The sequence below is a fragment of the Labrus mixtus genome, chromosome 10 (assembly GCF_963584025.1).
Source record: "Labrus mixtus chromosome 10, fLabMix1.1, whole genome shotgun sequence".
In the NCBI taxonomy this organism is placed as follows: domain Eukaryota; kingdom Metazoa; phylum Chordata; class Actinopteri; order Labriformes; family Labridae; genus Labrus; species Labrus mixtus.
In genome coordinates this window covers 9,316,955-9,343,115 of record NC_083621.1, presented here as the reverse complement: position 1 = coordinate 9,343,115, position 26,161 = coordinate 9,316,955, and the positions used below count along the sequence as shown (strand labels likewise).

The following is a 26,161-nucleotide window of genomic DNA, read 5'->3' as shown; positions in this document are numbered from 1 at the left end:
CCTCACTAGCACAGTACAAAGAATTTCCTCATGTGTGTCTCTGTAAGCTCCTGTTTGTGGGTCTTTCCTTCGTCTGTGTGCAGATGTATCATTGCATTAAATGTAATCAAACTTACTACTTATAACTAGCTTCCTGGTCGGTTAGATGAAATTGAATACTTCAGGCTCATAAATCATGAATCAATATGTCAGCATAGAGACTGTGGGAACACTTTCCTCAGCGACACACTGTAATACAACCATGGGACAACCTTTAAAAGACATTTTATAGATGATAAAAAACCACCGGGAATGCACTAAATGTGAGCTGACCAAAATCACAAGCCGATAGTCGCCGTTACAACTACACAACTCTGTGTGAGCAACAACATTATGTTCCAAAGGCAAACCAAAGACATGTTCTGTTATAAACCACAAGTGCAACTCGTGCGTCCACTAAATCTTTTTTCTTTCCTTTTCTTCTTTCTCACCTTTGACTTTGTACTCTGAGGCCTAAGAAAAATCCAATATCGCCTACACTTTATCCGTGCACAAATGTTAAGACTCATTAAAGCTGTGACTTTGCTGGAGAGTGTATTTTATTTATTTATGGCTTATTTGAAAACATTTCATTAGCTAATTATGCAGAACACGAAAAAAATCAAATCATAATTTATCCAGCTCAAAGAGAAACAACTACCTTGTGATCCAGCCAAACTCTGTTTTTTTTTGTTCAAGTGAGAATGAGGCATTTACAAGGTTTACATTCATCTATTTATAGAAAGCTGACATTTATGAACTTTCTATATGAGACTGTTCTACTTGAGAGTGCATCATCGTCTCAAATCACCAAGGACGCTTCCCCCAAGGGATCTGATTAGCTCTTTCTCAGTTTTAAAATATGAAGTAACTTTGATAAGCAATTAAACATTTTCTGTTGTCTCCTCTCTGGCTTTGTTTTATGCCTTTCAAGTCTGTATTTTTGGATCAAATCCGCATAAACACCGCCTAACACAATGTTGAAGCTGCGCTTATTGTACCCTCTAGCATCAATCTTCCCCTCAGATGTGTAAAAACCCCTGTGTTTGTGCACTACTGTACATCATAATAGCAGGGTTATCATTATCAAATCATCATTATCAGCTCTCATGGAGGAGAAACAACCGCACACAAACAGAGGGAAGGAGGGAGAAAAAAAAGTTCTGTTGTTCCAAAAAAAGCTTCTGTTCTGCTGTTTTCTGTCTGCGCACTTCAAAGGATGCGCTCCCACCAAATTTCCATAACTTTTTATCTGTAATCTGTTCCTAATGAGCGATGTATATCGTAACCATTTCTAACTCTCCTTTTCCTGGTTCAGAGATATACTGTTGCAAGCTGTAGAAGACTTGAGGTACGGCGAGTTCTGCAGGGCCGAGATGAGCTAATTAAGGGTGTCCAAACCAACACAGCCACACATGCTTCTCTAGGGCACAGTCTGTTTGACATGCACTATATGCTACTGGCTAATTGTATATGAGAAAAACAAATGATTATTCTACAACCAGTGTTTTGCCTTCTTTGAGTCCTGTTCCTATGAAGCACATGCAGTCTAGTGTGCAGAAAAATGACTGATTCAGTAATGCAGACTTACGTGGAATGCTTAAAATAATGAATAAGAAGAGTCGTCAAAATATGCAATACAATGCAAAAAGACTTTAATAAATTTCAGAAGCGCACACATACATAAACAAAACATTTACAATTTTCTCCACACTGGCAAATCAAAGTCAGTTACAAAGATCATGTAAGGTGCATATTGTACTTCACATTGAATAAAAGTGAGGTTTGTCTGTCTCCCTTACATGGACAAAAGCTCTCCCCATGTATGAGTTTTTTTTTCTTTTCCCCAAAGATCAGGCAAAATCTAATCATTACACAGTGCTAGGATGCTATGTATACTTCATACTGTGGCCCCTACGCAGTAGTGAATACATTTGATATCATAATTACATGAATATACCTCCTTCAATAATAACAACCCGCCTCACAGTGAGGCGACACATAAAATTAAAAGCTTCAAAATGGACATAGTCTATGGAGGTTTGACATATCAAGACTGGAACAAAATGAAAAAAGCTTTCTGGTCTGTACAGTAATTCCATTAAACTATGTATAATCCTTCACAGGAGGAGAAAGAGCCTCCAGTCCAGTCCATCTGTACATTTCCAACTGAATGCACAGCCTATGTCCATCTTAATGACTCTAATTTTATGGTTATATGTATGTACTGTAGATGCCTTTTTAAGGCCATACCTATCAAAGCAGTCTTTAGCGTACCAATTAACAGGACTATTGAACAACAATGCTGCTAACCCATCAAGCCAGTTACTGGTGATTACTGCAGAAAGTATTCTAGTCAGGACATACTTTACCATAATGATGCTATAGGTGTAGAAACAGTAGAAGCTAAATGATGCTTTAAACAAAACCATAAAAGTAGACGTAAGTGTACCATAGTGGATCTTCTGTCAAATGGTAACTTATTGCTGTTTTTCAACCAAAGCCTGGATTACCTTTTCATTTTGGTGTTCAATGTTCTTCTTATCACAAAATGTATTTTGTCAGTGTAAATAAGTGTAAAAAAAAAGAAAATCAAGTCATTTTTGCCCTAAGCCAACTCGCATTAAAGAATGCCTGAGGATTATTATATTTTTTTTTTACCATCTGGAGTCATTTTAATGTGGTTCTCACAGGTTAAATCACTTCTGAATTGAAAGCGACATACAAAAGGTTAGGCTTAGCTCTCTTCAAATCTGCCCTACATAAACAGCTTTTGATTATAACCCCAGCAGTTAGTCCCCTGTGATTGTGGCTTAGCTCAAAGTATTAAACTTGTCCGACCACCTCGCCCAGTGTAATAACAGCGCGGCGATCAGTAGCACGCGGTTGCAAAAAGCACCACAAATATGGTCAAAATTGTGGGGCCATGCAGATTTCTGTCACATTAGCCACACTCTCCACTAGCAATGTGATCAGAGGCCTCGAAAGTGTGACAGTAAGAGGCGGGAACTTGACAGAAAAAGGTTCACTGAAATGTTGGCTCGATACTTCTCATCTAAGCCTACAGGTTGTAGATCTTGCAGCATAAATACATTAAAAGTCATTTGTTTCATGAGCTAGCCCAAATAGGGTGAAATAATACCAAAATTCAGAACGTAAGAAAACTAAATGGCCACCAGGCAGTTTAAAAAAAAAAGCAAATCAATGGATTCAATAAATATAAACACCATCAACTCTGTGATAGTTATACATACATACATATAAACATACTTTACAGATCTACTGACTGTATTTGACACCTATTTTACAGAGTGGGTGCTGGAGTGGGACATGTTTTCGAGGAGGGTTCAGGGCTTACAGTATCATCCTCACCGACACAGGTAAGTAACAGCATAGGACTCGATAAAGCATTTCAAACTTCCAACAGATTCACAGGAGGAGCTTTGTCAAGATTCAGGCAGGCAACATGAAGCGTCTTTCTTTTTCTGTCTTTTTTTTTTCTTTCTTTCCCCTCCTTCAAGTTCATCTTTTCTCTCGATTGTATGAAGAGGTGGGGTTTTGAGGCTGTAGAGACAGTAAAGTACTTGTTTCCCCTCTTCACTTCTCGCCTTCTTTCCTTCCTCCCTCTGCCCTCTCTCTGTCTCTTTTCTCTCTGTTTCTCTCTTTAGGTAGTGGGAGCTAGAGATTGATTTTAATCCTGTGGGAGCGAGCTGTACCTGTGCCACAGAGTGTGCCATAGTGTGGTGGTTTCAGTGCCGTCTCCTGAAATATAGAGAGACAGACAGATATAGGGAGATTGTAGTTACAATATCATCGAGCTCTGAGCAGCCTGAGCTGTAGCCTTATCAGTGTGAGGCTACACTGAACACTGAATAAAAAAAAATCTCTGAAGAGAGTGTAGAAGATAAAAAAAAAAGCATTCTTCAAGGTACGGCTGGCAATCAAGTCATTATCTTGTCAGGTTTCCTTGAAGAATGCTACAATCGTCACAAGCTTGTGCATTTTTCCTGTACTTATCAGAGCATGCAATCTTATCCAATTATCACTCCCAATTTGTCTTTTTGTCTCCCACCACACTAGTGCAACACTCTTCATTTCCCCCTAAAAAAAAAAGCCATTTGGATCAATTTAGGCCCACTCTTTCTTTCGGACCCTTGCCAGCAAGTCCTCTGATATGTACAGAACGTGACATTTTGCTGTTCCTAAATAGGTATCTGAATCAGGACACATATGACCTGATAGTGCTTATATTTGCAAGGCACATTGATCACAGATGCAATGACTCAACAGAAGAAGAAAAAAAAAAAGACATGAAAAATGAGAAAATGAGAAAAAAAAAAAAAAAACATGACCTAAAATGTTATTCTGGTGTCGGATTTGATTAACATGCCTAGTTAGCCTTTTAAAATGATAGCCTCTTCTCTTTGCTGTGCACCCAATGAGTCAGCGCCAGCACTTTGTCATCAGACCATGGGTGGCTAGTGTAAAGAGCATGTGCCTTCACCCACACAAATACATGGTGATATGAAAAAATGGAGTTCGCTGCTGCCCTTGTTATCCAATGAATTTATAATATTAACTCTTTTAAAGATAATACCATAAATTGCATTATGAATAAGGTATTAGAACAACACTTGTGCTCTAAGGGGTGTTTAGTCAAACTGTAATGCATGCTTATGCAAAAGCACAGGAACCATAACAGCAGTTTTTTTTCTTCTTCCTACGGTATATTAACTCATATGAGGTTGGTTTTGTTTAGCAGTGACCCTCTGTGCCCCCCCCCCCCCCCCCAGAATTAGGTGCAAGACAAAAAAACAAATGTTTTAGCCTGTTTTATTCTCTGCATATTCATGATGATGTCTGAGATCACTCAAGCAGGGTGGTATACTTATTTGATATGCCTCAGCTACAGCACATATTCTCACATGAGCTCCTCATCACTGGAGGCAGATTGACCTCTAATATCCTGGGGTAAGGGTTAAAGGAAAATGATGAGATGCGTAAAAACCGAGAAGACAAGGGAGGGGAGGGAGGAGGTTTTCATTTGCAAATGTGGCTCGCGCTGTATAATGAAGCCATATGGTGGCACAAATCTGTAGTCTCTGAAGTATTTTTACAAGCTTTACTCTCTATCAGCTACATCTGTAAAGTCCCTGAAAACATTTTGGTGACCTTAAACCATAATCGTCTCCTCCTGCGTGCCCTATCAATTGTTATTTCATGGGTGGGCTTTTTGTCTGCTTTATTTTCAGCTGCTTTAGGTGTGTGGGAGGGTGTGGGGCAACGAGAGATCACTGTAAAGGCACCAAAGCACCATCTGTCACTTTGATGAACAAAAAGGAAAACACGAGAACCTGGCTGTGATCTTTGCTTTTTGGACTTGTGGTATTAGGTTTTAAGGCTCAAGGGAGACAGAATAGCTGGCATTGACCGACAAAAATGCAGCTTTTCTTTTAACAGCAACACTTGAAATGATCTCTTGAAATTCAAGAGTGTTGAAATAGTCTCTTTTTTGCCTCTTCAGATAAAAGCAACAAGGCTTTTTTTGTAGGAGTGGCTTTTTTTTTAAGTGTTCTTCTTTAGACTTTGAAAATAGATTTTTCTTTAAAGGAGCACAAAGATAAAAATCAAGCAGAGATTAACTTATAATGGTGCTTAAACAAACAGTACAGCTGGTCATCTTTTGTCTCATCGCTTTCGATTCTGAGAACGTGACTCACCCAAGGATACTATGTGGCATCACTGATAATCTTAAAGGAAGGCTGTCTTTTCTCCTCTTTCTTATCAGTCTCATTCGAAACCTAATTACGGTGATTTTAATCATACTGTATTACGAGTGATTAACCCTTTAGTGCATTTAATTAACCTTTGCAGCCACTGATTCTCATCAGGCGAAGCTCCATGCTTTTTCTTTTCCTTGACACAGGCTTTAAATAAGCACTCTTAAAACTGATGGGAAATCTAATGTCTAAAGTGGGAGGCATCACTTGTCAATTGCTCAAGGGGACAAGAAAAAAAAGATGTATTATCAGCTTAACATCACTGAAGATATGCTTGGTGAGGAGAAGCAATGAGGACAGATTTTTCTTGATAAAAACTGAAATTACTGGCGTGTGTGAGAGTCGTGTCACCAAAATGTGAGACTGTTATGCTGAAAAAACATAACCTTTTTTGGAGAAATGAATACAAACAACTAAGAAAAAAACTGGTATAAAGAGGGCCTCAGGATGTGGAAGGACGTTTACTGATCATAAATTCATTGATTTTAAATGAATCCGACAAATATACTCCGCTCTGATCAACAACATAAGCGAAAATCAATTTAAATCCTTAAAGCATAAAATTCATGGCAGATAATAATTCAGAATAGTAGAACACAGTCTGAATATTTCTGCATATTTCAGGGCACTCAGTAGTAGTTAGACGGGAACTCATCCTGACAAGTCGTCAGTGTGTCGTATAAACACATTATGAATTAAATCTTTCGTACCAAGGGCATGTTGTAAGCTTATGTATAATGTACCGTGGCAGAGCATAGCTTTTAACCAGGGTTTTGAATAGAAGGTGGATGAAGGGAATGACTATCAACTCTGTGTGGGTGTCTTCATGAATTATACTTAGCATATTACTTCACGGGATCAACAGTCATTTACCAAAACTATGCCATGAGGAATTTGAATGCTTGCTAGATGTCAAACAGAAGCGTATTGTGAGCCAAAAAGGCAGATATGAACCACAGATCTGAAAACTGTGTGCAATGTGAGGCTAGACACAAACAAAAGCAAGCACCTCATCAAACAAAATCAATTATTGATGCAATATCATGAAATTGACCCAGAATTGGATGAATGGCAGTTGTGATAATTATGATCAAAACAATAACAAAAAAGAAAGCCAGTGCAACCTAGCAACAACCCAACTTTCAAAAATATATACATGTGGGAAAAAAAAACACAAAATGAGAAAAAAGGAAAATGGTTTAAAAAAAGCAAGCAAATTCCACAGAAAGTTTGACACTTTGTGAAAACGTCGTATAGCCCCACATTTTTTTTTTAAATAAATTGCAACCTTGTGCACAGACTAGTCAGCCTTGATTAGTTCCATTGTGCTTGTGATAGTATGGACATACGCAAACTAAACCACACATCACAGCAAACCTTTGTTGTGATGTTATTGCATCCTCTCCAATGTGAGCTAATTTAAAGGATGTGAAGAATGTGTATCTACATATGCCATTAATAACAATAATTGGGGTCATTAAAGTAGAGCATTTATGGGCTAAATGCAATGTCGGCCGGGCAGGCTCTTTTATGGACTACTGCTCCCTTGGTGTTTAAGTATATTGGTCTCAAGGCTCTGCGTCACCTTGATCTCTGTGACCCCCTCCCCCCCGCCTGCCCCAAGCAGTACTCAGTCTTCCCCACAGTGCTCGGCTCTGGCTGTCAGCACAGAGCAAGGCCACCTCTCTTTACCTCTGATTTACATTTATTTCCCTCGCCAGCTTTTATTTATTGGGGCACTTCGCATTTGGCACATATCTCTTAGGGAATCATAAGCCCTTTGCTGTACCTTGGCATTTAAATGAGGCTCTCTTCCACAAAGCCTCACTTGTACGGTTAAGGCAGCACTTAATTTTTCAGGCTAGAAGCAACAAAAAAACAGGATTATTTATCAAGTTTTTTTTTAGCATGTCAAGATACCTTTTTGTTGTTGTTTTGTGCGTCACCTTCACACTTTTGTTTAAATGAATACCAGATAAATTGCTTCTCTTGGTGATGCACTTGTTTTTTTTCTGCTCGCCTCATTTAAACACGTCAGTCAAATATATTAGCACACAGCATGATTGTCCCTTGACCTTAAATACATCAGTAGAGAGCCTGACAGAATCCGGCCTAACCCATGCTCTTCAAATCGAGCTTTGTTGCCAGTAACCTTTAGTTTAAAATAACGAGTTGTTATAATTGTACTGCTTCCATTACCCAAGCTTTCAATATGGAACTAACCTGCCCATGTATTTTTGAAGATGATAATGCAATTATGGTTGCTCTTATGAAAGGGGTACATACATACATAAATCAAAAACAATCACTTATGGGAAACGTTTGCTGTTTTTAATGGAACTAATTATTTTAAAATTTTTATGGCAAGTCTTGGGCACACTTTTTTTTAAGTGCAAATGACATTCATATAGTCATGATCATGGTCAGAGTGGGAATATCCCCTGGCTTCATGCTGCCACCCTCTCCCTTTCAAATCACCTACCATGGGACACCAAGGGGAGTGTGAGTGGGGACTAGTGTGGGAGGGTTTAAAAAGGAAGTCATGAATTACCTGTCGGGTGGTGATTTGCCCCGCAGTCTTGAATCCCCCCTGACAGCTGCACTCTGAGACACTGTATGGGTCGGAACTAGTCGATGAGCACTTGGAGAGTGAGTCACAGCCCACCACAAATGTGTTGTCCAAAGGGAGCTCCTGGATCACGTGGTGTTTCTTTGGGGCCACTGGGGTCTCCGGTTTGATTTGAAATGTAGGCTGAGGGGAAGCTGACTTGTAATGCTTGGCTAAATCTGGGCTGTCGGGTTTGAAGGTGGTAGGCGTGGTGGCCCAGTTGTACTTCCCCATGGTTTGCTCCTCTAACTCCACGGGGAGATCGAGTGTACCATTTACATGCTCATGGGTAGGGTCGTCAGGCTTGGATTCATCTATGGTCACAAAGTTCAGGAGGAGGCTTTTTGGGGATCGCTTCTTTCTCTTCTTCTTCTTTTTGATCTGACGGTTCTCTTGGTTAGGTGAAACCCATTCTCCACTCTGTTTGCCCTTCTGTACAACTTTGTGTCTGGGCGTCTGTCGGCACCGCACCAAGGCAGTCACAAAAATCACCAAGATGACAGTCATGGTCCCTGCTATGATAGCTATGACAACAATCACATATCCATTGGCCTGAGGTGATACCTCACTGTCCCCTATGTTACGGTCCAAAGGTGTCTCCATGCTTTTTCGTAGCTGCTCTTGGATAAAGGTGGCATTTGACACAGTGTCATTGACAAACAAGTGAATAAGGGCTATGGCATGTAATGACTCAGGCTGGCCTAGATCTTTGACCTTGACCACCAGCCTATGCAGCCCCTGGTCAGCTACTACTATTTTCTCCTGCAGTGTAATGTTACCCGTTATTTTGTCAATGGCGAAGAGACCTCGAGGAGAGACCCTAGATGTGATGATGATGCTACTGATAATACTGTACTGCAGCTCAGCATTCATACCTGTGTCATTGTCAATGGCAAACACTCTGGTGACCACAGCGCCAGGTGTGGTGGTGGCCCGTACTAGGTCATATGAGTAATTGGATGATGGGATGACAAAAACTGGGCGATTGTCATTCACATCGACTACATTGATAGTGACCTTGGCGTAAGAGGAGCTTGGAGGTTGCCCTGCATCAACTGCCTTGACCATAAATGTGTAAGAGCTCTGCTGCTCCCTGTCAAAGGTGATATTGGGTTTTATCACACCAGTTTGGGGGTCGATGATGAAATTGTCTTTGCCATTCAAAATGGACAGGGTTATAACAGCATTATCTCCCGCATCTGCATCAGTCACTGTGATTAAGCCCACGGTTCCGTAGAGGGGCAGGTTCTCAGGCACATAGAAGTTGTACTCTGGGTGTGTGAAAGCTGGGCTGTTGTCATTAAGGTCCTGGACGATTAGCCTGACAGTGACATTGCTCTGCAGGGATGTGGAGCCATTGTCCTTCGCTATGACAGTGAATGAGTACCTCTCCTGCTTCTCTCTGTCCAGTCGTTTGCCAACAGAAAGGATTCCTGACCGCCTGTCTACGTTAAAACCATCAGGCGCATCAGGGCCAAGAGTATAAATAATCTCAGCATTATGTCCGCTGTCTGCGTCAGTGGCACTGATTTTTATTAACTGTGTAGAAGGATCATTGTTCTCCGGTATGGAAAGTTGGATTTCCGGCTGGGGGAAGATGGGTGCATTGTCGTTCTCATCCTTGATTTTAATTAAAACCATAGCTGAAGTGTTCAAAGGAGGCGTCCCTCTATCCGAGGCCACTATCTTAATTGCATATTCTCGAGTCGTCTCATAATCTAGGGGGGCAGCCGTCTCTAGTAGGAATTGATCATTAAAGACAGGCTTCAGCCGGAAAGGAACATCATGGTCAGTGTAGCAAGCTACTTTACCATAAAGATCTGCATCCTTGTCAGTAACAGTAATTAGGGCTATTTTGGTGTTTAGAGGTGCATTCTCAGACAGAAGAACAGTCCCATTAACCAGGTTGATAATGTAGCGAGTGTCTATGGTAGGAACATTGTCATTAACATCTGTTACATTAACAATCACTGTGGCTCTGGAAGGAGTGGAGCTGCCATCACTGGCCAGGACAATGAGTTTGTGAACAGGAGTTACCTCCCGGTCAAGAGGCTGCTTCACTGTGATGAGTCCTGTAGAGCTATCGATGGCAAAGTGACGCTTGGTTGAGGCAGAGATCTGGTTGCTGAAGGCAAAGTGGATCTGTGCGTTGGAGCCCAGGTCTGCATCCGTGGCATGGAGCTGAGCAACTGATGTCCCCATGGGGGCATTCTCTGGTACTGTGACCTCCAGCTCACTGTCCTTGAAGATGGGACGATTGTCATTGACATCAGAAATGGTGACTTGGAGAATGGCAGTGCTGGACTTGGGAGGGTTGCCACCGTCCTCCACCTTTATCTTCATTACGAAGGTGTCCTTCTGCTCGCGGTCAAGGTTCTGCTGAACAATAAGCTGTGGCCACTTGTCCCCTTCAGGAGTCTCAATGATGTCTAAGCCAAACTCGCTGACACTCTGTAAGGACAAGAAGAGATTTTGAGTTACATTTAGTTTGTCAATTAATGATAATAATATGCATGTATCAATATAAATGTCAAATTCATTCTAACAAGCAGCCATTAATTTAGAAGCATTGTTGTTTTTCCACTCTTATGTAAATTTTGTTTTTGTTTCTAGGAAAACTAAAGCTTTTGATGAGATTTTTTCCCTTGGCTCCTTCAGATTTATTTGTAACCCCTTTTGGGCAGTAATAAACGTCAAAACTAAACAGCTGGTTCTTTGATTCTCTAATGATCTAATTTGAGTAATAGTTCATCAATAGTATCTTGTGTTACTATTTTTTTAAAATATATTCAACAGGAACTTTATCAATCTTTTAAGTTCATCAAATCCCCTCCAACTCTCCTAGCTTCAAAAGCTTGAAGCAATTTGTATGACTCTTTAGCCTCCCATCCCATTCCTTTTGCCGTCACTCAAATTATACATTTCAACTTATTCTAACTTGACACAAGAAACCATAAGAAGGTAAAGCAGGCAGTGTTGCAATATCTCAACTTCATGAGGAGAGAGAGAAGGCTTGAAAAGGAAATTAACAAATAGCTTCCGATTTTCACAAACACTGCAAAACTAGATCACCATAGATTAAGAGAAGGAAGTGAAAACCCAGAATATTAGAAAGGCTTCTTGCTCAAGAAAAGCTAAATCTAGGCACAAGTAAAGCCAGGGGAAAATGAAAACAAATGTAAAAGTAATCCCCAAACCAGAGGAAATGGCAGTTGCTGTTAAAAGTAATTGCGTATTACTCAACAAAAAAGAAGCCAGATGGGGTGTACTACGGATCCCTAACTGTTTCAATTTAAACAAGAAGAAGGAGAAGAGGACGAAGGATGGAGAGAGACAAGTGACAAAAAAAGAGGAAAAGAGATAGTAGGGGGAGGAAATAAGGAGAAGATCAAGCTCATGAATGAGCTGCATGCACATTATGAAACAAAGAAGCCCTTTGAAGCTCTTTCAGTCAGAAGCAGTTTCATGGTAAAACAAGAAAAAGCATCCTCTTTAAAGAGATAAGCTTCATGCTGCACATAATGTTGGAAGAGATTACTCTGTCTAGGCACAGCTATCAAATAAGATTAAGATACATACATGCTCCTCTTTCAAGGAAGGAACATTTCTCCCAAATTCTGGGAACAAGAGACCTCGATAGGTTTTAAAACATGGGACTATCCTTGTGCCAACAGTGTTGTAGCCGACACAAGAAAACGTGCAGCTGCAGCATGTAAATTACTGTGTACTCTGAAAAACTGCTTGCCGAGGGAATGTCGTCAACATGTCAGTGATTGACAGAACTACTTAAACCAGCCAACGCTGCAGCAATGATCTTTCAGACCTTATTTGCAATCCTTCTGGACAGCTAAAGTCATATAGAGATAAGCAGACAAGTCATATAAGAGTATATGTGAAATAGCAGAGATAACGCCTTATGGATGAACTGTGTTGAATCTTTATGCACATTGCAGAACTATTTCTGTCATATCTAAAAGGTCCAAGACAACATTCTTGGCGCTCTATAGCTAAGCACTACTCAATCCGCACAAAGCTCCGCCATTCTCAGTTGTTTGAATAGTTCACAGATTCGGCACAGTAGCTGAGTATCTGCACACTGATATTTGGCAAAGCCTGATGTTAATAGTAGGATGTTGAGTTAGGATGTGTCAAAGGGAATGCTGCACAATGATTTATGAGCCAGCATTTCCTCTATGCTTTTGTCTTGGTTTCGCACAATTTTACAACTGACAAGACAGCACTCAATGCATTTCAATAAGTTGAAGAGAGCTATCTCACAGGCGGTGCATCCTCCTGAATGCAAAATTAGTCTGGTGGATTGTGATAAGATCTAGGGCAGGCTAAGAAAAGGCCAAATACTAGCATGAATCACTCACTGGAAACCCTAAGGCTGAGTGAGAAGGACAAATCTGTCTAAACAGCTAAGTGTGCACATTGTATGCCTCACGCTTTCAACACACAAAAACTGAGCAGGTGTATGTCTTCTTGAACTCTGATGACATGCCTTTCTTTTTATAAAACATCACCAGGTCTCAGCAGTGGGAAGAGTACAAAACAGTGCTTTGTTTATGTGGGAGGTACCTAGTTCTGAATTTAATCAAGGGTTGGCTAATTTAAATGAAAATGATTGAGGGACACTGACAGAAGCAGGGGTGGCAGATGCAGAGGGAAGGAAGACTCTGAATCCCGTTCTGCAGGCAGCTCTTCAGATTATCAATGGATGCATCTTTCAGTCAACTTGATGACCTTATTAAAACTAAGAGGAGACTGAGATTGGGCTGTGAATATATCAGGAGGACTCCAGTCACGGTGATGCCCATGGATGGGGCTAACCAGGGAGGGCAATTCATCACAAGCTATAGCACCTCTTTATAATGCTGATAGAAACCCTCTCTCTCTCTCTCTCTCTCTCTGTCTCTCTCTCTCTCCTTCTCTACCTCTCATTCTTTCTTCATTCTTTTCCTCAATCCCTCAGCCACTCTTGCCCCCCAGCCATGATCTCATGCATATAATTAAGACAAAATAAGCTGGGAATTGTTTCTCTTTTGGTCATCCCTTAGAGGATGAAAATGTGTCAAAATAGGATGCTAATGAAAACTGGAAATGCTTGATAGTGAGCTCTCTGACCAATAGTCCTACTCACTGCTTATAGGCAGCAAGCAACACATTGATCACAACTTTCTTGCAACGTGGGATTGAATCTTGAATTCATTTTGCATCTTCAGATGCAGAGTAAGAGGCAGTTAAGGAATGGAATGATTGAAGCTGAGACTTGGAGTACAAGCTAAAGGACCACTCCAACTACTCAAAGAATGTTAGGTGTATTTCAAATAGACATGTAGCAACCAAGTAGATTCCAAAATACCCTGGCAAAAATGCAAGAGATGGCAAAAGGTGAAGTGTAAGTGCTCTCCAAATTGCTCAACCAAAATACAGACACCCACTTCATTATCCAGATTCTAAGGGAACATAGCTTATCTAGCAGCAGAACATTCATCTACATTAAATAAGTAGCCAACCACTTTTAATGTGTCTGAAGATAACGACAAAGCTTCAACTTGGATTTAGGAAGTATGTGCTGCAGCAAATTATATATAACTGGTATAATAGGAAATAATAGGGGGCCAAAACTCCAACTTAACCACAAAACCAAGCAAAAATAACAGAAGAATCTCCTTAAGTCATGACCATGTGGCCATTTTTGTCTTTATTGGATAGAACAGATGAAGAGAGACAGGAAATGTTGGGAGGAGAGAGTGGGGGATGACATGCAGCAAAGGGACAAGGGCAGATTGTAACCCATCCCGCGGCGACGAGGACCATAGCCTCTGTACATGGGGCTCATAGGCAACCAATAGGCTATCTGGCACTCCCATGACCATGTTTCTGAGTTGGTCTCTGAGTAATCCTGTGAATATGTATAATGATCAAATCTGCTTTCACAGGAGATCCTCCTCCATCCATGCATGTGATTGCTTTCCCTAACCTTGACCATTTCTTAGGACGCCGTCTCTGCAGTTCAGGTGACGCAACACACCACTGCACTACCCTGATGGCAGAGTTTCACTCAGAGTGTGATTACCACCCATTAAGTGCAGTGCCACAGCATTGTGTAGGATGTAATTACCGGTTGTCCCTCTTAGCTTTCGGAAAAAGGACTAGTGGTACAAAAAGGGGCTACCATGTTCCTCTCATCTGTTTGGTATGTTGACATCTTAGGCACGCCACATGTGGAGTGTAGAGCCATTGAGTATGTCACACTGTGCCACACAATGGCATCAATTTCAGTCCTCTGCCCTCCACAACACAAGAAAACTGGGCAAACTATCCTTCTGAGGGAGATTCTGAGACAAATCTCACAGGACCAAACAAAGATAGTCCAAGGGTGGCTTAGTGGCCACGAGCTATTCTTGGAAATGCTTGCACATTCTTTCCACACTAAACCCTTTGCTTTCTACTCTTCTTCAGGAATAAAGGACTAACACACTAACAGTTGCAAATGTTTCTGGCTCCCTTAATGCTTTTCTCCCTGTAGCTCACTCTTATACAATTAATCTGGAGCACAATATAATGACAAGAAGATAATCAGGAACGCAGTGCTGAGGATGTTCTAAAAAGAATTCCCTGCAAAATATAATACCACTGCAGTCTAGGCAAGAATTTTATGTCGTGGAGAGGGCAAATTATATGATTGCAGATGATCATCATAATGAGCAGGACATTTGGTTGATGATTTTAGTTATAAACAATTCAGAACACTGCGCTGGAAAGGCCTTGGCAGTGGGAGTCTTTAAAAATGCAAATTGGTATTCAAGGCAGACACGGACAGCCACAGTTCTGTTCCCTCCAACCAGTGTGAACTTCATTTGAGAGTCTGTGATGGACTTGTCATTTCTGTCTTGCACCATGCTCTCAAATCCAGAACCTCTCTTTACTTATTATGTTTAGGGTTTCCTCCAGAGTGCTTGCATCTCCCTCTTTAATTACACTTAATTTGTAAGAGCTCATGTCATCTCCGATATTCATCTATCCACCGAGCACAGAGTGTTGTCTGGACTATAAATGAAGAATGCATGATATTATCCTACATGTATAAATTTAGGGCTGACTCCATTAGGCAAGGGAGAATATTGCACTGCGGTTTAATAAAGCATCAATTAGATGATGAAGGAAAGCTTCTCCTAGGCCTGCATGAGACATCCATTAACATAATATAGTGCATTCATTCTCACTTGCTTAAATCTACCATGTTCAGCACATGTAACCTGTTGCTGGAAATTGGACATACATTATATGCTGTGTGTGCACTTTGTACTGTGAGATATTACTATACATGGAGAAAAGCTCCCCTTCTTTAAAGCTTTCTCTCATAATGAAATAGAACATTTGGGCATATTAATACCTAGTATGAAACATTGTAGGCTTCTTAGTATTTTCCACTCTATGGAAAAGTAGGTCAGTTTTTCAATATGCACTTCAGTCCTATAGTAATATAGCAGTTTTACAGGAGAAGCTATAATGCAGAGCTGAATAATATTTGATGAAAACCATATGGGATAAAAATGGAGCAAAGACAATATCACAAGGACTTGAAGATTAAAAAATAGCAACTAATCAGACCTCATATAGAAGTTGGCATACTGCAGACACAGCAGTGTGTAAGAGATTCATCAATAATTTGTGTGCAGTTTGTTATTCAGCTTGGATGTGATACATCCCTTCATTGGGGCTTTTGAAAATAAGTAAATTAAATCAAACTTTCTGTATCTTTATTCCTGTAAGAAATTATTTCTCAAAGATCGATTGCTATGGTGGTCTCTGGTTTGTCATTGTTCTGATCATCTTTATTTGACTAAAAGCCATTTTATGTTATTAAGTCTATGAAATAAATGTGTTTACTATTGGACTTCCAGTATCATAGGGCTCCTATCTTTCACTTCCAATATCTTTCATTGATTCACAATCAAACTAAAATGCTTTGTACAAGATGGCTTTTAGTTTAGACATGAGACTGTAGACACACAGTTATATCATCTATCAAAGTCCATTTTTAGTGGAGTGAGTCTTTCAGGATCTTTACTTAGATATGCAGCATCAGATTATCTTGATTATTACTAATCTAATTATAGATGACAGGCATGAAAATTCTAAAGGGATAGATCATAATATGAAAAAGTATGTCCCCGACCTTGAGAAAAGAGCTTTAGATCCACAAAAAAACACCCAAGATTAGGTAGAAAATGTGTAACTATGGAAAAAGATGTGTGTGAAGCCTAAAGTTTCAAAAATGTTAATGATCAAATTCACATAGGACCATAGCTCTTGCCCTGTGGCACATTATCAATGGTAATTGTCAACAATCTCCCCAAACAGTTATAGCGTTCATTTACACCAACACAAGTTACAATGAACTTAAAACCAAATAAAGTCCCTGTTTTTTTTCAAAAGAGTCTCCCCTGAATATCATGGCTAGTATCAATAGCAAGTTAACAGAGGCAACCTTGGAACACAACTAAGCACATTTTCAGTTTTGATTTTCTGTGTGTTTGTTTGAGAAATGGAAGAGGAGACAGCCTCACCTTGACCAGCTCGTAATGTTGGATCCCATTGATCCCTACATCAGGGTCAAATGCTGAGGGCACAGGGTATCGAGTGTTGATGGCTGTGTTCTCTGGGATGGAGATGTTTATAACAGTTGACTGGAAAAGTGGTGCGTTGTCATTTACATCCTCGATCAGGAAGCGGATCTTGACCAATCTGAAGATCTCATCGGGCAGCACGGCCACCTCTATCTCATAGTAGCAGCGTTTCTCAGCGAAGACCCCTGAGCACAGCTTCTCCCGGTCGATTCGGTGATTGGTTGTAAAGATCTCCCCCGTGCTGGCCTCCACCCTCACTAAAGGCACGTCACCTGTCTTGTACACAGGCTTGAACTGCAACGGAGAGGACAGCCTGATGTTAGGGTCTAGGCTGAGGTCCAGGTCCCTGCGCAGGTTCCCGATGCGGACGTTCTCCGGTTGCTCTTCCTTCACCGTGTAGTCTCTCTCCTGGGCCAGACACAGCAGGACCACGCTGGCGAGCAAGACCACCAGCACATGAGCCTGACCTGCTAAGTCCATACTCAAAGGTTGATGGTAGCTTCCCTTCTACAGCAGCAATTCTGCCTCAAGAGAGCCAAGAGAGTAAAGATAGAGAAAAACAGAGGACACATGGTCAATGTAAGAATTATAAGGCATTCAAGTACTGCGATTATTATTACTATTTTTTCTCAAGGACAGTTATCAACTTGACCTATTCATCCTAACTAGCTCTGAGTCCATGTCCTTCCCAGTATCTTTGAGGTCAGATTAACTGCAGTTTTACACAATTAACCTTTGATGGCGTCTATTGAGCAAGCGGACAAGTAAAAGGTTAATAGTTCATGTATTCCATCTATCCGTTTCATTCGTTTTCAAGTATAAAAGCTGTTCAGTTTGCTGTTTCGAGTTTGCTATTGCTTCAAAAATCTTTTCCACAAACTAGTGTGCAGAAAAAAATTCAAATCTGAGTCAATAATGTGCAGCGGTGACTTCATAAACTGCACCTCACTAACAGAGTTGAGCTGATTTGAAAGCAGCAGAATTGAGCCTTAAGCATTGGTGCTTCCATGCATGAACACACACAGACACACACACACTCTCGCAGCCGTATTGCTTGACAGCAGCTATTAATGGACAACCTCATTTGCTCTGAATGTAAACAATTGAGCTCGCAAATATTTCATGAACGCCCATGTGTGTAAACATTCGCAGTGCGATAAGAGCACTGTTCAGCCTAACTGCCGTGGAAAGAGACAACAATGTGGAATAATTTATTGCAGGAGCAGCCATCAGTCAAATTAGTGAAATTTAATCATAACTTCATTACATCCTGATGAATGTGTTTTTTCCAACATCAAATTTAAATAGCATACAGTTTACTGCTTGTCCTGAAAGATTCCTCTGATGAAACCCTTAACAGAAAATGCAGAGCAGATGGGCTCACCATCAGTTAACATAATTCATTAATAACACTTTGTGTTTAGTGCCACTTTCTTTGATGCTGTTGTTCTACAAAATCGTTCACTGTTTTAAATGTGCGAGGTCTTGCCAAAGGGCGATAACCTCAATTGCCAAAACCCAAGTAGGTCATTGGAAGATGATGAAGGAGTCATATTCTGCAATGCCCTCCCTGCCAGTATATGCTAGCATTAAATATTGACTGCTTTCCACCGGCTAATTAGTAGGTTATTTAGTCAGTTGTAAGGGGAGCTATTTCATGTGGTTTGCTGGCCGACTTCTTTGACTTATTCATTTTTTTTAATACATTCCTGCATATATTGCATATTTTCATGGCTCTCTGTAAAAGGCTTGGTCACAGGCTTTATGGGCTTTTTTAAGAGCGGTTGTAATGCAGCGCAATTATAAAAGCATGTTTGTGTTTAGGAGATGTAATAAGTATGACAACAGACTCGCATCACTAGTCTTTGAGTTGTTTTCAGAGTGTGGTGACGTACTACCAGGGCAGAGCCACCAACGCACAGCCATATTTATTTCTCATTATAATACCAGTGCCCCATGTGTATTCCAGCGCAATATATTTAACGACTAATATAATTTCATTGCTCATATCCCCCTGTGTGTTTAGGTCCACCAACCCTTTGAGTGTTTATCAACCTCATATGATTTTCCCCGAGATACCGGCTGGTATTTATTAGGCAGCTGCCTTGAAATTTAACGTCAATTTCCTTCAACGTATGGCAAAAGCGTCTGAGAGCCATCACAGAAAGCATGTACAGCTGGTGCTGAAATTGCATACATACCTGCAGTAACTAGGGACCTTAAATATCTCTCTGGGAACTGTAATATTTCCTGCTTTATGAAATTTCCATCCGTCCATTTGCAGGAGTCAAACAATAGAAAAAGGTATGACTACCTAAACTGCACTACAGGGGTCCTCTAAATTGGCAAGGCAACAGTGTTCATAGCCATTGAAGCTCCTGGCCTGCCGACAAAGGGGAATTGATTAAAAATAAGAATTTAATTAAGCAGGTTTTGAATCAGCAACAATTGTAAGGCATTCATGCAGCGTGTAAAGACAGATATCTTTTCACACACTTCATAAAGCAGTCACATGAGACTCATTAAAGAACAGTGGCACCAAAATAAAAGCATGTCTGACATTGTGTCAGTGTGAGAGTAATTCATTTTAGACATATAACGCAAGAAGTGTTGTGGTGCCATGTCAAAATATTGATGAGATATATGACATTAGTCATTGTGACACACTTTGCTTTATAGTGTGCCTCTTTCTGAGTGAGCAGCGATTGCTTTACTGGGATGAGCGCAGCACAGTCCAAGGCTGAGCACGCACAATGCATAATGTAGTTTAAATTACATCCTTAAATGGGATGTGATTCGCCCAAGTGTAAAAAACAGAAAAGATCAAAGCGTGATCTAGATTCCCTCTCTTCCTAGTGAGTGACACTAATGTTCAGGATGAAGTGGTGGACTAGCTTTGTGGCTCAGAGAACATGCAGGAGAAGAAATGTAGCAACAAAAGGAATACTTTGACAATGCTAAAGCCATGTTATGAAATCAAATTGAATTTGTATGTGACATAAAAAAAAATAGATGTATAGGAAATGGCTATAGCGACCTATTTCTTCCAAAGAGGAAGCTAAAACGCTACATTTAGCAACTTTGAAATTGTGTAGGCATAAAGCAGGTGTTAATGTTCAACACTAACTTGTTTATTCCTCTTGTTTTTTACCTTAATGTGGGTTATTGTTTTATATCAGTGGTTTTCAACATTTCATGGCTTTTCACTTGTCACAACCCTTTATAAACCTGTCCATGAGGGACAGGCTAGGTGAGAGAAGGGATTGTGCTGGAGGGGGAAAAAAAGTAAGAGGGAGGGAAAGAGAAATCCTAGGTGTCAGTCAGAGTGTCTCCTTTGCTTACATTTCACTAGTCTCCTGAAATGCTATTTTGAGCCCCAGACAGCAGGTTGAATCCAGTAGGCAAACTCAAGCCTGCCTCTTGGGAGACACAGAGTGAAGAGGAGCAGGCCGGCCCAGGATCACTTTACACAGCTGTGTGATGGACAGGCCTTCCCGGTGTTTGAATCGGCTGAAGGTAGCAGTGAGAGAGGAGACATACAGCTGCTGTCACCCTTTTCCTTCACCCCTAAAGATACCATCAACTGAACACTTTCAGTGTAGTTAGTCTGAGGATGGGACCCTACCACTCAAAGTCATTTAACTGTCAAAAGCTGGTTTTCACCACTGTTGTATCTATCAATATTGTCTTTGGATCCAACAGAGATTTTCAAAAGAGGGCATTGGTTGAAATAATACTTTCGATTGTCTTGGGCTTTTTCTTTTTTATCAGCTTTAAGGATCGCTGACAGCCTGACAGACCAGGTTTCTGTCAAGATCAGTCAGTTCTTTTTCTGTCCACACAGCCTGAACAATTCTCTTTACAAGGCTGAGGAATGAAAGTTGTTTTCTCTGGGGAAACTTCAACTATGACTTTATTACCTAAGTTACACTGGAAAGTCAGAGAGTGCAAGAAAATGCTGTTCAACATAAATGGCCTCTTTGACTATGTTAAAAATAGAACTAATAGTGATAAAAGATGTATATTCAAGTTCAGATATTACAGAGCTAAAATAAGTCTTGAGTTGCCCGGCTGCTCTTTACAATTTGATCAGTTTTTATACTCCTTGGGTATACTACTAAAGTGCTGTTGTTGTAATTTTTGCTGGGAAATATTTCTAACCTCCCCTGCATTAGCAAGATGATGAACTAATTGACAACGTTGTAATCGTGGACCTCAAGAGGGCAGTCCACACATGCGACTGTAACTTGAATGCTAAATATGTGTGATCTTTGCGGTGAAGCTTTACGTCATCTTTAACTTTTATTTTAAAAGCAGGCATATTTATAAAGATGTGACCAAATCTAAAATTGTGGACACTTTAATTAATTGCTTTAATTAGAGCTCTTACAATGACTCAAAAACATTTCACTGTAGCTTAAAACTAATTACTAAAAAATATTTTCAAATTTAATAACACTTAAACACAACGACAATACACAACACGGAAATAATATTTTCTATTAGTGCTGAATTTGAGCTTCTTAACATAATGGATTTTGAAATACAGAAATTTAAAGTGGGTTGTCATATTTTATAAATTATCCTTTGTAGGCAGTGAAAAGTGCTCTTCTACCTCTGCAACACTGAATGGTGAATATCAGACAGATTTTCAGGACAAGATCTCTAAACTCAGGCTGGCTTTAAAGATGTACAGATTATTTGAGCAGGACATCGTTTTTAATATAAAGTCAAAGTGACCGTGGAAGAGAGGATTTGAAAGGAGTTTGGGTGTGTTCTAATAGCTCCAGTGTTCAGCATTTGAAAGGCTAAGACTAAAAGTAAAGTAAGAAAGACAACAACTTTGACAACTGAGTAGCATCTCTCTGGCTTTATGTTAAATCTACAAACTCACGAGAATAAACAGAGGTTCTATAGGACTGAAGGAAAGGTACAAGTGAAGTAGAATTTATCCATCTAATTATTTAATAAGTGGAGGTCTGGTTTTAACACGTACTGTAGTTCAGGGTGTTGGATCAATTACCCTTTATCAACTGGTGGTTTTTATATGCTAATGTGCAGGAGTGAATGTTATTATTGCAATTTTTGTTCTTTTTCTATTTTTATTTCTATTACAAATCACACATTTTTAGCCTGCTTTCACAGACTCACTCTTCCTTTTTCTCATACTAATGCTTCAGCTCACAGCAAAAATATATCCCACTGCTCACCTTGGGAAGCTTTACATTACTATTTGATTTAATTCTCCAGCAAATATTGAGTGCAGAGTGCCTTGTGTGTGGGGTGGAAATTGACCCAATAATAATCTCTTGCATTTAGGGCAGGTATAACATATTAGGAAGCCAAGCAACCAACTGTGGCGGCTAATCTCCCGGCCAGCGGGGACTACTGAAGTACTCCTGGTGGAAAGCATCTATTTATTTTTCTTTATTTTTTCTTGAAGTCTGAGCGTGAACAGACTGGCAGACCCCGAGGTTGTGTTCTACTGTATGACATCTGAACCGCTTGACCAGGAGCGCGCTGTTACCGCGCACCCACGCACCGAGCCTCAGCGGCCAAGCTGCTGAGAAACCTGCACCGATAAAGTCCCTGCAGTTGGATGCTCTTCGAAAGTAGGCCTATCTATCTAGCGATCAGCGTTGAACAAGATTAAATGACGCCCGAAGTCGTGACCAACCGCGCAGTTCATATTCATAATGCGACAACTCAGCTTACAGTCTCCAAAACGCACCATGTCCATGGGTAATTCCTATTTACATCAGGTGCATGCGTGGGGACGCCTGTTATCTTTTTTGGAGCAGCTCTAGGAAAACGCACGGAATCAAAATGACCCACTATTGCAACACCCTGATTTATCCAAGTGCCTTCAAGACTATCACTTAATTCTCGCCAAGCTTATGCTGCTCTCAGTAAATATAGCACAGGTCCTCGCCGGTTTTGGACGTCAATTTGATTTTTTACAGACCACATAAATTAGGCTATTGGGCGCTCTCCAGCGTTTCTGAATGCGCACAGGCGCCACACAAGTAACGGCAGAAATATGCTCAGAGAACATTCAGTGAACACACATTTACATCTTTACAGTAAAGTGATGGAAAATAGCATTATCTTACCTTTTCCGCTCTAATATGATGAATAATCAACCGCTTGTGCCGTCGCGTAGAGACATCACTGATTTACAAAAAAGTGCCACGAATTAAACTGAAGTCGGGGGAGAAGGGGGAGAAATGATCCTCACGAGAAGCGGCAACAGAATGCAATGCAAGTAAAAAAAAAAACGTTATCCACTACAAAAACTTATCCATGCGCTTAAAAGACAGTGGTCCACATGTGCAAGAGAAAAATATCACGCACATCGATCAACTTAGTTTGAAAAGGACGCTGTAATTCCTGTTCAGATGTCTTGGGCTCGCAATCCCACGGGCGGAGATACGCATCGATCCAAGCAGTTTTTTGTTTTGGTTATTTTACATTAACTTTGTATCCCTAGCCTATTTGCCTTTCAATTACTTTATTTCTCCCAGCTTTAAAAACGCTGGGCCGAAATGTGCACATGTGCGCTGAAGGCGTCTCGACCTGCGCGTAAAACTTCAATCCAAGCGCAAAAAAATGGACTTCTGTTGAAAGACGATAGCTTAAATCTAATTCATTTTATCAGCACTTGATTTGACTGAAGCAAGGATGTACAAGCTCCCCCCAAAAAACTCTTAAAGGTGGGATGCAGCGAGCGCATCTCGCCCCCCCCAATGGAGTTGGATCAAAGTGTGCCTCAGTGCAGCATCACTTACAGGAGCCGGGATAGGCGGTTCAGCGTATCTGTCTGCTAAGCTGTAGATGTCTCAGTAGTATTGTATGAACTCAGTTCCTCAATACTGCCCACCTCTCTCCCTCTCGCTCTCCCTCCGACTGACATCATGGCGGAAGGAGGAGCCAAGCACAGATTTAAGAGCCCCGGTCCTCTTAAAGCCGCACTGCGTTGGAGAGAAGCTTGCACTGACATGTAGGTGGATGGCGGTTTGTGTGTGAGTGTATGTGTTTCTGTAGCCAGGATTGCTTCAGATATCCGCCTGAGAGCAGGAGGGGGGCACTGTTCACTTTTAAACCGAGCTTTGTTTCTGTTTTTCATTCCCAATTAGGTCCACTGGCACCTCTGAATGGAGATGACGTTCAAATGTTTTTCATACATTCCTGAGAGTGTCAACAGGCCATGGCTGAGCTCTCACCAGGGACCAGAAGAGAAATCAACCCGATAATGAGTTTTTTAAACTTTTTATAGTTATAGTTATTACATACAAATGAGTTTCAAATAACTCCTGAGTTGCATGAGACTATCAGTTCAGTTTATGCCCTTTGAAATGGTGAATGGAATTTATTATTAAGGTGAAAAATGTCTGGACGGAAGATAATTTATAAAACTTGACAAGGTATCTCCAGTGTCTCACTAAATGATACTAAAGTTTGAATCCCTTTGTCAGAAATGGGCTAAATGACGTTTAACAGTATGAATTTGGGCAATAAAAACCAATGGAGTGGAAAAATCAACAGATCTGGTTGCAGCTGAAGGGCAAACAGTCACCCATCAATGCAAAATATTGATCCTCTCCAAGATCACTGATCACAAATCATCATGCTGTCACTTTCCTGCTGTTGCAAATTGAATGGGAGTTCCCTCCCAGAATACCCTAAAGTGAATTCTAACAGGTGCTTTTATGAGGGTCATAAAGGGTTGTGGTCGCACAAAGGTCAAACGATCACCACCACTGTGTTCCAGCTGATTACTCCTGTCCTGTTGCCTTCACCTCACACAACAAATGGCTCTAACATAGCATTTTAACACATTTAGCCCCCGGCAAGGTTTCATAAACAGCATTCTTCACCTGTTCAGCAATTCTTTCCACATTATTTCATGCCACAACACTCATCCCTGAAGACAAAGGGGCAGGGGAGGGTCAAATGATTGTTTCTGTTTTGGCCAAATTATAATTCGATCTAAAGGTGAATAGTGGGGAAATGCAGAGCCACCCTTGAGTCTAGAAAATGTCACGTTAGTTTTTTCAATGAGAAAACACAGCATATAAAAATAAATGTTTGACTACATTTTGACTATTGTTCCTGCAGGATTGGTTTGAATCTTTTGGAATAGTTAAAATGATTTTCTTTTCAGCATACATTTTGACGTCACAAATTACCGTATGAACTACAGCTATGTTTGTAAATAATAAACAGTGGTGGAGATGACTGTTTTACCATTTATTTCTTATCTGTGACAAAATGTCCTTAGCTGTATTGTTGCAGCAGCCTAAATCAAAGCAGAAGAGCATTAGCTAAAAGATCCATACTGTCTTTCTCACTGATTTTGTGCTATAGGACGACTAACAAACACCAGATTTCTACCAGCGCAATCTAACTTTTCTGAAAATAGGAAGCTGGGAAATTTGGTGATGTCACATCCTGCTCGCACGGTGCATACTTTTAACTAATATTATTATGAATGTTTCCTTTAAATCAATCAACGAGAAGCATGATCCTGTTTTTAGACCCTTGTCAAAAAAATCATTTATAGTTGCATTGTTTGGCTGTGTCAACTCACTAAACTAATAACACAAATATGATAGCTTGTGATTTGTGTTTTAACTGTCCGACTATAGGTCATAGTTTACTTCATGAAACATTACTGGCACTCGATATAGACATTGGTAGTATTAAGCTTATGGAGGTTTTGAAGTAGCCGAGAAATGATAAAAGAAAGATTATTCGACCTTTTCAAGCTTTTAGAAATAGTTCGGCAGTGAAGGCTCTGCCAAGCACAACCAGCACTGATTCTTCTAATGTAAGTCCTTCTAGCATTAATGTGAAGATGAGCTGCAGATGACTCTTCCATCGCACCTACAAAAACACATGGACACTGTCATTATGATTCTCATAAGTACTATGCATGTGTCCACTGCTGGTGCTGAGTGCTCCTTCACCTTTTTACCTCAGTAAAAGTCAGATATCAGGAATACTGTGATGGACAAACTACTGATAGAAATAACACTGATTGGTCGATCAGTAATTATGTACAGGCTGTTCTGCAAAAGTTAGACAAACAGATGCCAGATTCACTTAAGTAAAAA

General features: G+C 40.4%; 1 protein-coding gene across 3 annotated transcripts in view; it reads right to left on the bottom strand.

The window, feature by feature from the left end:
• The window catches only part of pcdh11 (protocadherin 11), a 126,793-nt gene extending 102,880 nt beyond the window's left edge, over positions 1 to 23,913 (bottom strand). The window contains exons 1-4 of one of the 3 annotated variants that reach the window (XM_061047982.1): positions 23,159 to 23,910; positions 16,986 to 17,566; positions 8,350 to 10,857; positions 1,657 to 3,780 (exon numbers count right to left, since the gene is read on the bottom strand). In XM_061047982.1, coding sequence (XP_060903965.1) covers positions 3,697 to 3,780; positions 8,350 to 10,857; positions 16,986 to 17,525 — 3,132 coding nt within the window. In that variant the 5' untranslated portion in view covers positions 17,526 to 17,566; positions 23,159 to 23,910 and the 3' untranslated portion in view covers positions 1,657 to 3,696. Of the gene's footprint in view, positions 1 to 1,656; positions 3,781 to 8,349; positions 10,858 to 16,985; positions 17,567 to 23,158 lie in introns of those variants that run through there. The other 2 variants (XM_061047981.1, XM_061047980.1) reach the window with 2 other exon arrangements.
• Positions 23,914 to 26,161: the final 2,248 nt, after the last annotated feature.